The 15,635-nt window shown below is 42.4% G+C and overlaps 2 protein-coding genes across 2 annotated transcripts; one reads left to right on the top strand and one right to left on the bottom strand.

Annotated features, from left to right (window-relative positions):
- Positions 1–1,475: 1,475 nt before the first annotated feature.
- On the bottom strand, positions 1,476–6,056 carry ccna1 (cyclin A1). Its single transcript, XM_064971380.1, has 8 exons — positions 5,851–6,056; positions 5,545–5,764; positions 5,311–5,429; positions 4,794–5,017; positions 4,431–4,635; positions 3,835–3,948; positions 2,143–2,276; positions 1,476–1,922 (listed from the first exon to the last, which is right to left on the bottom strand). Exons 1-8 carry the CDS (start codon positions 5,998–6,000, stop codon positions 1,871–1,873), a joined length of 1,218 nt encoding a protein of 405 aa, XP_064827452.1. The 5' UTR covers positions 6,001–6,056; the 3' UTR covers positions 1,476–1,870.
- A 4,372-nt stretch (positions 6,057–10,428) lies between these two features.
- Positions 10,429–14,040, top strand: rfxap (regulatory factor X-associated protein). Its single transcript, XM_064971377.1, has 3 exons — positions 10,429–11,502; positions 11,784–11,894; positions 12,070–14,040. The coding sequence occupies exons 1-3, from the start codon at positions 11,062–11,064 to the stop codon at positions 12,172–12,174; spliced, it is 657 nt and encodes a 218-aa protein (XP_064827449.1). The 5' UTR covers positions 10,429–11,061; the 3' UTR covers positions 12,175–14,040.
- Positions 14,041–15,635: the final 1,595 nt, after the last annotated feature.

Here is a 15,635-nt window from a genome sequence, read left to right as displayed (position 1 = left end):
GAGTGTGTTTATGAGCCATTTTAACGAAGTGACTCGTGTCGGATTACATTACATAGCCACCGCTACTGAAGGCTGAAAAGTCCCGCCTATTTCCCTCTTATTTCTTTCGCTGAGAGGCCTGTCACTTCTTGGCAGAAAGATAAGCATACACTCGGTGTCCCCCAAAGCATTTATAAAGTATAAACAGCACTCACATTAGGGACTGCAAAATTACTTTACTCATGATTAGTAAATGGTTTATGTGTCAAAGCACAACGCTGGAAATCTGCATCCACATAAACTAGTCCCGGCATCGTTCTATGACAGGAAGCGTGTTTCCCCTGGTCTCAGGGTACCAGTGCTGTGGGAAAGGATGCTAGGCTTGGCAGAGACGGCTCAGATGTGATATGGCTAAAATGCCAGAGTTGGCTTTTTGTCCCAGTCTGACCCTGGTAGTCTACGCCAAGCATATGTTGACCGATGTCAATGTTATGTTCAGCTATGGCTCGAGGTTTCAAATAAAACAGGTGTGGTGGGCGATATGAAGTCACGCAACTAATTGTTCTTTGCTTTATTACAATCGGACAAATATGCCATCTTATCAGGGGAAAACAGAAAGATATCCACGTCTCCAGTTCGAGCTTTTGCTGTTCTTTCTACGAGCGCGTCGTTCATTCCTTTTTAATAATCGATAATTTAGACTTTGTGGCTGTGGTAACGACTGCTGTATAGCACTTAAAAATCAGGGCTGTGTATTGTGTAGGCTAAGCCTGGTGTGACGTTATGACCACGTAAATCTTTTCCAGACGAGGTGTTTTAACGTTGTCTGAGCTATGTACATTCAAAATTGCTTAGCGTCAAAGTAAACATGCTAGACTACAAATCCCTGTTAGCCATCTTCAGCTGACACCTGACAGGTACTGTCAACCAAAAAAAAGCTAGACAGTTTAGAATTGTTTATTTAGCTAACAGGTCATCCAGAGTCCATTGACTTGAGTCTGCAGTCATGGCATCTGTAGTTGAGCCACATTAGATGTGGGTTAAATACAGGCAAATAATGATTCGTTATCTTGTCCTAGAGTTCAGTCAGAGCAAGTCTACATGAACGACTATTGTGTCAAAATCCCCTGTGGGAAAACGCTTGGAACAATTTCCCCATTGGGTTACGGCTCATACTGTGGTACTGTAGTGGGCTGCAGCCATCTATATGGAGACAGTTCCAGTATGGCAGACAAGTGAGGATGCTGTGAAACCGTTTCTATGCTCCACGGTCAATATTGCAGCGTTAGGAAGGTTCATTTTGTGTTCTTCTCGTACCAATTATGAATGTAGCTAAATGTAATACAACCAAATCCCCAGAGCAGTGGAAAGAGCCCACAGCCATGACCAAACTAATAGAAGGAAAGCATGGCAAAAACACAACAAAAAACACATGAAAGCTCCCAGTGTCACGGCTGAGGATTGAGAATCAGAGTAATGCAATGCTGAGGCCAAACTATAGGCAACTTGTTTCCTTTAATCACATGATGCAACATACAAGATGCAGCCAGAGGTCCATGATTGTGTGGCAGTGACCAAAAGCAAAAATGACTTCGTACAGTAAAAACAAAGATTCAACCACCCGTTTAGAAAAAAAAAAAAAAAAAAGGTATTGGTTAAGTCCTGAGCTTACAGACTAGTACTAAAACACTTGAAGTAGGCATTCTAGAGTTAAGTCAACAAGTTACTATTATCATTGCGTTTACTTGATAGCTACCGACACAAATAGCTAGCTAGAACAGTGTTAATAAGATAAATTCATTAAAAAGATTAAAAGCAATACATATAAGTTCTCCAGTAGGCATCTACTAAGGGATCTAAGAGCTGTGTTGTCAGTCATTTCCCAGCAACTTCAGTAAAAAGGCAGATCCCCAGGAGGACTTAGCATAGACACGTTGCCAAACCTGCAGAGAGGAGAGCCAATCAGCAGATGTTCGTGGTAGTATAAAAAAATAAGCTAAACATTTGGCAACAGGAAACAAGTGTTATTGGACAGGTTCAGGTAGTGAACACAAACCAGGAGTATTGCTGTGGCTAAAGACAGACATGGTTAAAGGTTAGACACCATGGTTATGTTTAAGGAATTATAGTAAAAAATAAATTTAAAAGAGATAACCAACTCACTTTGAGCCCTTGTACTTCTCCCTGATGGCCTGTTGGGGGCGACTGTAGGCACTGAGGTACATCTTGTGGAGGTCCTTGAGGCAGGGTACAATCTCTGCCAGGGTGTAGCCAGTGAAGGTGTACAGGGCGTCAGGCTGGGGAAGAAAAACCCACATGCCACACGGTGAGTTAAGCGAGTCAAACCAGTCTAACTAGGGAATCAGGTAGCCTAGCAGTTAGAGTAATGGGCATTAACGACCGTTCCACAGGTGCGTGTTCATGAATTGTTCAATGAACCATAAACGATCATGGGAAGTGTTACAATGAAGCTCTGAAATTACTTGGATTTTTATATATTATCTTTGCAAGACCGGGTCCTGAAAGGGATGTTTATTTTTTGGGTGAGTTTAGAAAGCCCTACATCAGGTGGGTGCAGGGACATGTTTGACTGTCAGTCCTAGTATGGATGCAAGGAGCAAGTTAAGGTGGAGTTCCTTGCTCAAGGGCACATCGGCATATTTTTCACCTTGTCGGCTCGGGTATTTGCAAAGCGTCCTTTCGGTTAAGACACTAACAGCTTACAGACGGTAGGCAATTAAGGTCAGTTATGAAAACTTAGGACACGAAAGAGGCCTTTCTACTGACTCTGAAAAACACCAAAAGAAAGATCCCCAGGGTCCCTGCTTGAACACATCTTAGGCATGCTGCAAGGAGGCATGAGGACTGCAGATGTGGCCAGGGCACAGTTTTGTCTCACAAGGGCTGACGGTCAGATTTGTGTTTATCTTTGAAGGAATGAGCGTTACACCGAGGCCTGTACTCTGGAGCGGGATCAATTTGGAGTTGGAGGGTCTGGGGCACATCGGACTGAGCTTGTTGCATGCAGGCACTCAAACGCTGTGCGTTACAGGAAAGACATCCTCCCTCATGTGGTACCCTTCCTGCAGGCTCATTCTGACATGACCCTCCAGCATGACAATGCGACCAGCCATACTGCTCATTCTGTGCGTGACTTCCTGAAAGACAGGAATGTCAGTGTTCTGCCATGGCCAGCGAAGAGCCTGGATCTCAATCCCATTGAGCACGTCTGGGACCTGTTGGATTGGAGGGTGAGGTCTAGGGCCATTCCCCCCCAGAAATGTCCGGGAACATGCAGGTGCCTTGTTGGAAGTGTGAGGTAACATCTCACAGCAAGAACTGGCAAATCTGGTGCAGTCCATGAGGAGATACTGTAGTATTTAATGCAGCTGGTGACCACTCCAGATACTGACTTACTTTCGACCCCCCTTTGTTCAGGTACACATTTTTCAATTTGTTATTTACATGTCTGTGGAACTAGTTCAGTTCATGTCTCAGTTGTCAAATCTCATTACATTCATACAAATTAAGCCTGCTGAAAATAAAACAGTTGACAGGGAGGACGTTATTTTTTTTGATGAGTCTACTTATGAGAACAATGTCTAAAAGGGAGATTCCTGATATCAGTAGAGTAATGTGATTACCACACCAGGATAAAATGCATATATGAGTTGGTATTCTTGATTTAAGGTCAGAACAAGCACTAGTTCTAGGTGGTGGGGGGGGGGGGGTTACCCCAGAGGGATGATGCAACAGTCAGCATAAGACCAATCACCATCGGAGGACAGCAGACAGGCACGTCTTACCCAGAGGGATGATGCAACAGTCAGCATACAGCGGACAGGCATGTCTTACCCAGAGGGACCTGTTGAGGGTGTAGTTGGCCAGACAGAAAGCAGCAGCCGCCACCATAGAGGGGAAGTAGTGCAGGAATGGATCCACTTCCAACATGCTCAGCTCTGCCACATACTGAGAGTAGAGTGACATTAACAACAAAACACTTGTTAACTGCAACACTCCTGCACATTAAATGAATAATGTTGATTAGCCATTTAGTCAACTGGGGTGAAACACTTCACATCAGGCCTGGGCAATTCCAGCTCTCAGGGGCCTGATTGGTGCCCCCCCCCGGCAAATACACCTGATATAAACAAATTGCATTTTTAACTGAAGATCATAATTAGTTGATTTGAGTCAAGTGTGTTCTAGGGCGAAAGTGTTTCACCAATCGGGACCCAGAGGACTTGGGTCTCCCTACAGGGTTAACTCATTGGGTTTTATTTAACCAGGTGAGAACACATTCTTACAAGCGTGACTAAACGATTGAACACTTGGGGTCAGAGTACTGACTCATGTACCCTGATACCATGCTGCTAGCCTAAAGGCACATTTCAAAAACATGGCACAGCTATGAAGCAGTCAGACATGAGTATCCAGTTCTCTGTAAGTACCAGGGCAAGGCTCTCAGTCTTGAAGCAAACTGCTTGGACGGTGAGGAAATGGCGGAGGAACTGGTGTGTGGTGGGGGCGGTCATGTCGAAGGCCAACACCTTCAGCAGGAAGTGTTCCATACGAAGCAGCTGCTTCTTGGTGTAAGTGTCATCTGTGATGTACACAAAGTCCTCCACCTCCGGAGGGTAGATCTCCTCGTATTTACTACCAGAGAAGAGGGTTAACACTAAAAAAAGTACATTTACCGCAGCTTAAAGTGAACCACCTTTCCTACAGATTACTCGTGGCAGGACTACGCCAGAACCAGTATTGTAAACAGACAGAGTTCACAAAAATTCTACTGAATTTGTAACGCGACTTACGCAGCCAGCAGCAGTGCAGCGGTGCCCACAAGCTGCAGCTTGCCCCGGAGTACAGACATGCAGGAGAGGAAGCGGTCCATGTAGTTGACAGCCAGGTAGATAGTCTCCCCACACAGCTTGTACTCCTGGCCGACCTCCACCAGCCAGTCCACCAGGATGACGCGCATGCAGTTGGTGATATCCGGCTGCTTCCGCATGTAGCCAGACTTCGGATGGCACTTAATCTGGAACAGAGGGTTAGAAAGAGACTGTACCACCACCTTCAGTTAGAGCAATTTTTAAAAAACAGGCAAATCTAAAGAACATTTACATGTAGCTGGTGTGAGGTTAACAGCAAGTAAATATATACAAAAAGCCAGCCAAGCTACAACTAAAGTGCTGGCTGAAACCACAATGGCTGCCGTGCCTGATCCAGGTATTTGGGGGTGAACTGTGCATTTCATTTAACAGATGACCTTAAGTCAGAGGCATAGAAGACATTTAAACTAGTAGCCGTATTGCTTGAAAGAGTGCGCACTTCACTCTTGCGTAAGTGTTTGTGGATGTCCTCAGAATATTCTGCCAGACACATGGCATTCTGACTGGTGACAGCCTCGTTATCTGGCAGCGACTGCATAGAAGTGTCCATGCATGACCCTGCAAAACAAAGGTCTACTATTAAATGAGTCGGTGCTGAGAACGTGAAGTGAAAGTTGACATGGTGATGAGTCGTTGCGCCCTTGATGTGTAATGGCACCAAAGGCCGACCTACCTGAGCTCAGGTCCAGGAAGAGACGCAAATCTCTATGTTGCATAGCAGTGGTTTCCTCATCCACCACCTGAGGCTCTGCAGCCACTAGTTCACCAGAGGCTGGGATGACGACCTCACATGGCTCATCCACATAGATGTCAGTGCTAGAGCTTGAGGGACAACCCAGGAGATTGGTGTGGGAATTGTCCAAAATAGAGCCACGTTTGGAAAAAATAACTCCCTAAAAAAAACCAACAAAACAGTGATTAGCCAATATGAAGAGACTTGACGCAGAAATAAAAAAATAAAAAACTCAAAACTACTCACCTGACCAAAAGATCGGCTGTGTTGTTCGTTTTCTGTTAAAACGCCGAGTATAGTCCTCTGTTTAGCCCTGTCCATACGGGATGAATCCATCCTATTTGAGGCCAGAACATTTTCTTGGCTACTAAGACGGGCGACAGTGCTGAAGTTCATCTTTATAAAATAAAAGTTAAAAATATAAGTAGAGGGTATTAAACATCAGGAGGGAAAAAACAAACCTAAATGTACCTAGTGGATCTGTATAAACTGGCTGCCATGACTACCGGAGGGGTTTAACACGTTCGCAGGTCGCCTTGAATTATTATACAAAAATAAAAGTTCAGCTGTCTGGCTAGCTAAGCTATTATCGCAAAGACAACCAAAACAAAGTTTTAAAAAAATATTTAAAAAAATGCAGTGTGTGTGCACGATTTGTTAGCCAACGCTTCAAATGTTTGGCTTTAAGGTAACTTGCAATTGAACAGTTTCAATTGATATTTTTGTATTTTATATATATAAATGCCACAAACCTTAGTTGCGTGTTACACAGCCGATGATGCACAAACTAGAGAAGACTAAATTATTTTGTCGTGGTATGACTAGCTACCTCCCAGCGGTTTATATTGGCCTGTGCATGCAGGTTTGTCTCATTCGGATGAACGCACTGATCAGCTGTTCCAGCTGTTGCTTGTGTAAAACTCAGATGTTGACGTGTAAAAGTCAGCTGTTTCTGATGTTGCTGTGTAAAACTCAGCTGTTTCAGATTTACACAAATATCAATCGAAGTCCGAACCGCTCTCAGTCGCGCGGTCCAATCACAGCCGACAACGAGACCACGTGGTGGCGTTTCCATAGCAACGTCAAGACGCTCTCAGCTGCGCGGTCCAATTACAGCCGACGACGAGACCACGTGGTGACGTTTCCATCGCAATTTGAAGACTCTCTCAGTTGCGCGGTCCAATCACAGCCGACGACGAGACCACGTGGTGACGTTTCCATAGCAACATGAAGACGCTCATAGTTTGCCCGCAGCGTGCATATATGTTTACAAGCAATATTAGTCTACAATCTCAAAAGAAAACGTTGCCATGAACTGAATGATCATTGATATTTTTATGATCAAAATCTATTAGTGTTTCAGAGAGGGAAAAAGATTTGCCTGGCTAGCCAGACTCATTTAGGGTTTCTATTAAACTGGCACCCGGTTGAACCGGGCAATGATCCGTCACGTGACCGAGCTTAAACCGGTGAGGGAGATGCACCCTGCTCGGGTCAGGTTGTCAACCAAGCAGCAATGCAACTTCTCTTTTCCATAAGCTATATCTCGGAATGTTCTAATTCGTTCTCATTGGGAAGGCAGATGAAACGTTTTAAAAAAGAATCAAAAGCAATCACTTTTAAATGTGAAAAACAGATTCCTACTCATTACTCCACATTCAAAAGTAAGTGAGTATGGCTGGGGGTGATTGGGAGTTGGAGAATTTAGCATTTTTCAAATAAAGATTAAACCACAAAGACCAGGTAGGTTTTCCAATGCCTCGCAACGAAGAGCACCGATTGGTAAAAAAAAAAGAGCAGATATTGAATATCCCTTTGAGCATGGTGAAATGATTAATTACACTTTTGATGATGTATCAATACACACAGTCACTACAAAGATACAGGTGTCCTTTCTAACTCATTTGCCGGAGAGGAAGTAAACCACTCGGGGATATCACCATAAGGCCAATGATGACTTTAAGGGTGTTTTCACATACAGTCCTCTTTAAAATAACCGATCTCAGTCCTCTTTAAAGTTAACTCTGGGGTTAAAAAAAAGCAACATAAGTTCCCTGTCTATTCACACCTCCCTTGCCTTTGAATGCTCAGCTCTCTTACCACTTCAACATGTTTGTTGTCTTGAGTCCTCTTTGCATTCGCATTGCTATGTTTAGAAAATAACCAAGATATTTTTCCAACATTTACTCAATAGTGCCCACGGTGGAGGGAAAAAGGCCACGTTAGCTACCGTGGGCGACACCGTGATACAAGCAGCTCAATACACCGGTGCAGTAGACATTTGAACTCGTCGTACAGCCCAATCAGCCACGCAAAAACGTCTTGAGTGGCAACAAATCTGACCAATTACCTGAATCGCTTTCACTACAACCACTGGTCATCATATAGAGTACCACAGTAGGAGTCATAATACTGTAATGAAACCGGTAGGGAGCAGGTCACGAACCCTCGACCTTCTTGCCCGAGGTCCGGCGCGCTATCGACTGCGCTGCAAAACACGCTCGTGCGGCAGGGACGATTTCCGCGCTTATCAACCCATAAAACCTAGTGGTCAAATAGAAACACAGAAATCTAATTCTAAGATCGCCCATGGGAAAAAATGAATGGTAGAAAAACGATTAATTTTTCCCATAGGCGATTTTAGAAACTTAAAATAAGGTCTGTGTTTCATTTAGGCTTACCCTGGCATGACGTTCTGATAAAAGTCACCTTGTCCTAGAGGGATTTACATGGTTATCAAAATGTCACACCAGTGTAAACTTACATGAAACACTGCCCTTATTTTAAGTGTTTCTAAAATCCCCCATGGGAAACATGAATGGTGGAAAAATAATTGGAACCATTTCCTTGTTTGACTGCAAGGTTTCATGGGTATTATGACTCATTCTGTGCTACTCTATACACTCTGGCGTGTAAACACAGTGCAGGACAAGCCATACCATCAGAACCTGTTATCGGACAGACAGGGATGTCATTACATACATTTTGGAAGCTAATAGTTAGCATTTAGTTCCAAAATAAGACATACTTATATTAATACAAATATAATATTTACATGTAAAAATGACACATAACAGAATAAAAGGCAAAAGAATAATAACAAATTAAATAATGTTTTAATTAAACATTTTATACACAAATTTCTACCGCCAACCTGCACATCATCTTTTTTTTTTAGTTTGTGGCAGTAATGTGAGGGGCTACGGCAGGGGGAAGAGTACCACAGCAGCATGAATCATGTAGAACAACAGTGAAGACATCAACATTATGAAATAACACATGTAATCATGTAGAACAACAGTGAAGACGTCAACATTATGAAATAACACATGTAATCATGTAGAACAACAGTGAAGACATCAACACTATGAAATAACACATGTAATCATGTAGAACAACAGTGAAGACGTCAACACTATGAAATAACACATGTAATCATGTAGAACAACAGTGAAATGTTAAAGTAGCCACCCTTTGCCTTGATGACAGCAGCGAGTTTGGATACATTGACAAGTCCTGGATACTGTCCTGTTTCAATTACTCTAATAAAGTTTTTTATAATAAAGGAGAGCACTTTAATATCTGTCCCCTCTTCCTCCCGCTCACACAGAGTTGCAGTGTTGCTGGACTGGTCGGCTGGAACACTGTCCAACTACTGACACGCTGACCCACCTGTACACATTCCACACCTGTACACATTCCACACAACATTCACTGAGCCCCTCTACCTAGGGTTTTATCCTGACACCTCAGTGACTATTATCGCCAATAACGCCACAGTTCTCTTTTGTCAGTTTAAACAGGTAATTTTTTAAATATTTTTTTTTTACCTTTAACTAGGCAAGTGGGTTAAGAATAAATTCTTATTTAAAATGACGGCCTAGGAACAGTGGGCTAACTGCCTTGTTCAGGGGCAGAACGACAGATTTTTTTCCTTGTCGGCTCGGGGATTCTATTCAGCAACCTTCCAGTTACTGGCCCAACGCTCTAACCACTGGGCTAACTGCCACCCCAATTTCCACAGTGTCACATAGGGCTGCACGATTTTGACAACAAATCTAGGCCTAATTTTTTGTAAGTGGAAACATTGAATGTTGCGATAGATTATAGGGTCCCACTCCCCTGGGAAACAACTGACCAACACTTTGGTCCCTACCCCGTTACAACAACACCTCCATAGAGATCCTATTACTATTCCAATTTCTTATTCTATGAATTCAAACAACGCTTTATTCAAAGTGCCCACGATGACATTCCAACGAGGCTATAGAGTTGAATAATTATTATATTATTTACATGGTTCCAACAGTTCACCAGTGTTTTGATCTAAATCGCAAGTGAAATCGTCGTTGAAATACTTGGTTAAAAAATAAAGCGTTGATTTGTTGTCAAAATTGTGCAGCCCAACGTGGCAGTGAGGATATGATCTCAAATGAGATACACTTTTGATTGAAGTTTGATTGAACAGTATAAAACAATCAGAATAGAGAAAGCCCCATTGAAAAGACGTAATTTAGGTACAGCCTTACAGTATATTAGGTAGGTACAGCCCTGCTAGCCACCTCACCCACAACAGAGACACAGATACACCCCCATAACCCTCTCTGACTACAGCTGGAGAGGTTTGAACAGATAAGATGATGACGTTTTGAAATATCCCTGTTCTGATGTATATGGAAATTGATTTGTAAAATTACTGAATGAAAATGTATGTCTCTTGACTTGACAAACTGTATATTGTATTCATATGTTTTGCATTGAAAAAAACATGATAAAAATATATATTATATATATATATATATGTATATATGCTGTTTATATCATCAACATCAATATAACACGTTAACTTTCACATTTCATTTTGTCTGAGCATTTCCAGGTGTGCCACAAATCTATTTCATGCAGGTGTGTGTGTGTGTGTGTGTGTGTGTGTGTGTGTGTGTGTGTGTGTGTGTGTGTGTGTGTGTGTGTGTGTGTGTGTGTGTGTGTGTGTGTGAGAGAGAGATAATTCCATATATGACCAGCAGAGGGCAGCCTGCAGAAGGACTCCTCCCTGTCCTGCTCTCTCTCGGCGGACTGTCCTCGTTTGTTTTTGTTGTGTGAGAGGAGGGGAAGCATCAAGCCTACAGATTAAACATTTGTGGGGTATTTATAAATAATTTCCTCAGTTAAATTATATGATGTTGCTTTAGATCAGGTAGCTATAACCGTATTATTTAATTAGCGTGATCCATCGTTTCGTGCAGAGACTCACTCAGATCTATGAGAGGGAAGTGAATGAAATGTCAAGCTAGTCGACCAGTTAGCTTCCAATTTCATGCGAGTTATCTCACAACACCTTGCCAGCTACAGCCTAACGCTATATCAATAGATTACGGGACAGGCCACTTCTCTGGGCAACTGTTTTACGTTATCCCTTTTTCTACAAAATCGTCGGGGGATTATTTGATCTAAATCATGAGTGAAGAGGAGTTGAGTTCCACCTCAACGGGTAACAACAAGGACTCGAGCATTTCGCTCCTACTAACCAAGGACGGACAGACGTACTACGTTGACAAAAGCGGTGTTGTCGACTGCAGAAATGTAGTCACGCCGCAAGAATCGGACAATAACATGTTCTCGTACGACATGGATGATGCCGATGAGGAGAGCGATGTTTTAGACACCTCGGACCCCCGTGACAGCGCTGCGAGTCCCGAAGAGCTCAACGAGGAAGACGGGTTCGGGGAGAACGAGAACGTGTCGAAAACGTGCACGTACGACGGTTGTACGGAGACCACGACCCAGGTCGCCAAGCAGCGGAAACCCTGGATGTGTAAGAAGCACCGTAACAAGATGTACAAAGACAAGTACAAGAAGAAGAAAAGTGATCAGGCTATGTCCAGCGGGAAACAAGATGTAAGCGTTTACCTGGCCGACAGACAAACACACAACCGGTGTATTCTTGCATCTGTTTTTCTATCATAGTCCAGGAAATCCACAAATGTGCATGGTTTTGTTCCAGCCCAGTGCTGAATACATCTGATCCAACTCATCATTAGTTGAGTCAGGTTTGTGATGATAGGGCTGGAACAAAACCCTGGTGTGGTTCCTCAGGACTAGGACTGAAGAATACTGCTCTAGTCTAAAGGGATATGTGATGGTTATATATTGAACTGTACTGTGTGTGTGTTGATCAGGAGAGCTTGGAGGAGAGGCCTGTGTCTGGAAACAAGCAGCGTCTTGGCACCGTGGGGGACCGGCCGGCCAGACCCTCCCTCATCGAACAGGTGCTCAACCAGAAGAGACTGGTGGGTCACACAGACACGTATAGACACAGCAGTTAACACATCTTAGGTTGTTGAAATGTGCAGCATATTTTCAGTCCCTGTAATGGCACCTACCAGTATCGTGGATTCAAACGATGTATTATGTCATACTAGCGTCTGTGTGTGTGTCTGTGTGTGTGTGTGTTTTTGTCCCCAGTCTCTGCTGAGGAGTCCTGAGGTCATCAGGTTTCTACAGCAGCAGCAGCGTCTCCTGACCACCCAAAGTCACAGCCAATCGCAGCCTGACTTCCAGGGCTGCTAACAGGACAACAGGGGAGGGGCCAGCCACTCTGTGTGTCCACCTCCAGACACGGGTTCTAGAATGTAGAATGTTCTGGAATTATGCTAAGTCATTCTGGAACTATTCCATCTATCACAGTAGCAGGAGGACACAGTTGTTAGGACCTATCTAACTCATAGGGGTTAACTAACCCCTAACCTTAACACAACCCTAACTATCCACCCTAACTTGATATATACGCAAACTGTCAGGTGCACCGCTCGGACTGGTGCAGGACTAGGCCAATTAAGTGGGTTGATCTCCCCCCCCCTCGGAGCAGCTGTTCTCGCGTGGTGTTCCCTCCCTGCTCTCTTACGTGATGAATCATGTGGGCCTATACCCCAGAAAGACCTACAGAAACTGAAATCCCAATGTACTGTACTGCCCATCCGGTGAGGTGATATACAGCATGGCCATCTCGTGACGCCCAGCGAAAAGATATTCATGCTCGTTTACCGACGTAGTAAAGACAGAATGGAGACTGTATTCTTATCAACATCAACTGTGCTTCCAATCAATCCATTCATCAATCAATCCATTCATCAATCCATTCATCAATCAATCCATTCGTCAATCAATCCATTCATCAATCAATCTGTTAACTAGAATTCATGAAGTTGGTAAACAAACTGCATGCTTTAAATGTCACTATGTCAGCTAAGAAAAAAGAAAAGGGAACTCACTTGTTTTAATGTTGTTTTTTTTATTTAGTTTCGTCTGCTGTGTTAAACTGATGTTTTGGCTCAATTTTTAGATTCGATTTTGAAAACAAGACTGTAGTAAACAGATAATAGATGTGACAAAGAATATCATTTTATACCAAAACTTCTGTTTAATAATTAGGTAGCATTGTGTGGTTGTTGTTAGATGACAGATGTATCTAGTCTGAATTCACTATCGGATTGCTATCAGTTTTTCCTTGATTACATGTGACAATGACAATCATGCTCTGGTGTGTGTGTGTGTGTGTGTGGGGGGGGGGGACATAGCGTGATGTTTGAAGGGGGGGGGGGGGTGCTAAAGAGCTACAATGTGACTGTCTGCTCGGTTTTTAAATCAAGGTTGGGGTCAATTCCAGTCAATTCAGGAAGTAAACCTAATTCCTAAGAGAATTGGACTTTTCTATTTACTTTCTGAATTGAAATGGGATTAACCACAACCTTGGTATAATCTATTTGTTGTGATGTGTAATCTGTAGTTTGGGGTAGAACCTGCAATCCTAACCACAGATATAGGATCAGATTACTCTATAAACCGATCCTTAACCATTAAGTCCTATTCATACCAGGTTCGGGGTCAATTCCATTTAAACACAATTCACAAAGTGAAGTGAAAGTCCCAATTTTCTTCAATGCTTTTCAACGAGTAAAGATGGGAATTCGGTTTACTTTCTGAATTGATTGGAATTGACCCCAAACCTGATTAATACCAAATGCAATTAGCTAAGCAACAATGGTTATCCTTCATAGATGCGTAGTGACAAATTGCAGGTCGAGACACATTTGCGCATTTTTGTTTTGCGCAAGTACGAAGAGCGGCCATTTTGTGTAGCTAATTGCTTTCTTGCGTAGAGTATTCAATTAGGATGGAATGACATCTGACCTTGGATCAGTGCTTAGTACGGTTGAAGTAGTTTCCCCTTATAGTCATCTACTGGTAACATCTGACCTTGGATCAGTGGTTAGTACGGTTGAAGTAGTTTCCCCTTATAGTCATCTACTGGTAACATCTGACCTTGGATCAGTGGTTACAGGGTCAACTTCAATCTGGCATCTACCTACCACATGATGGTACTCCTCTCATCAGGTTGTGCCTATGTAATGTCTATTAAACACTGTGTTTTGACTACGTGTCGAGTTTGTTTCGTGAACTATGCTTTTTCAGAAGCACTAGTGCAACATCTAGTATAGCTTTCTCTGAATAAATACATTTAGGTAGGATTCAATCCAATTGCACAATTAGACTACGGTTGCACCTCTTTAAAAGCAATATTTCACTGTTGGCGGAGATCGGTGGGTATGTCAAATCGGAAGTTACCATTAATTAAATGTTAAGTGAGCTACATCGTGTAATCAGATTGAATCCCGGCTTTATTCACCGAGAATGCTATTACAGATGTCATGTGTTTATGTGCACAGTTCCTTAATGTATCGTAAATATACTACATAAAACTACTTCATGTATCGTAAATATACTACACACAACTACTTCATGTATTGTAAATATACTACACACAACTACTTCATGTATTGTAAATATACTACACACAACTACTTCATGTATTGTAAATATACTACACACAACTACTTCATGTATTGTAAATATACTACACACAACTACTTCATGTATTGTAAATATACTACACACAACTACTTCATGTATTGTAAATATACTACACACAACTACTTCATGTATCGTAAATATACTAGACACAACTACTTCATGTATCGTAAATATACTACACAAAACTACTTTATGTATCGTAAATATACTACACACAACTACTTCATGTATTGTAAATATACTACACACAACTACTTCATGTATCGTAAATATAGTACACAAAACTACTTCATGTATCGTAAATATACTACACACAACTACTTCATGTATCGTAAATATAGTACAAAACAAAATCCTTTCAATTCAAAAAAAGAAAGATTTAATGACATAATCAGAAAGGCCGTCAGAAACAGTAAATACATGTTTATAATGTTTCCAACACGTAAAACACCATATTATACAGACATATACGTCTCTATTAGTAACTACTGTAATGTTTCCTTTGATCTCAAACGGTACCCTACTGCACTATATAGGGAATAGGGTCCCATAGGGCTCTGGTCTAAAGTAGTGCACTATGTAGGGAATAGGGTCCCATAGGGCTCTGGTCTAAAGTAGTGCACTATGTAGGGAATAGGGTGCCATAGGGCTCTGGTCTAAAGTAGTGCACTATGTAGGGAATAGGATGCCATAGGGCTCTGGTCTAAAGTAGTGCACTATGTAGGGAATAGGGTCCCATAGGGCTCTGGTCTAAAGTAGTGCACTATATAGGGAATAGGGCTCTGGTCTAAAGTAGTGCACTATATAGGGAATAGGGCTCTGGTCTAAAGTAGTGCTCTATATAGGGAATAGGGCTCTAGTCTAATGTAGTGCACTATATAGGGAATAGGGCTCTGGTCTAAAGTAGTGCACTATATAGGGAATAGGGCTCTGGTCTAAAGTAGTGCACTATATAGGGAATAGGGCTCTAGTCTAATGTAGTGCACTATATAGGGAATAGGGCTCTGGTCTAACGTAGTGCACTATATAGGGAATAGGGGGCACACACCACTGTCTTTGAGTGAGTTAAAGGGTTATTTAAACAAGAGCTATGTGTGGTTGAATACAGTATCTGTAGATTACAGTAAACAGAAAGGTGATTGAATGATAGTTGAAACCAT

This window comes from Oncorhynchus masou, chromosome 8 (assembly GCF_036934945.1).
Source record: "Oncorhynchus masou masou isolate Uvic2021 chromosome 8, UVic_Omas_1.1, whole genome shotgun sequence".
Lineage (NCBI taxonomy): Eukaryota > Metazoa > Chordata > Actinopteri > Salmoniformes > Salmonidae > Oncorhynchus > Oncorhynchus masou.
The sequence above is the reverse complement of the archived record's forward strand: the minus strand, read 5'-3'. Positions and strand labels throughout refer to the sequence as shown.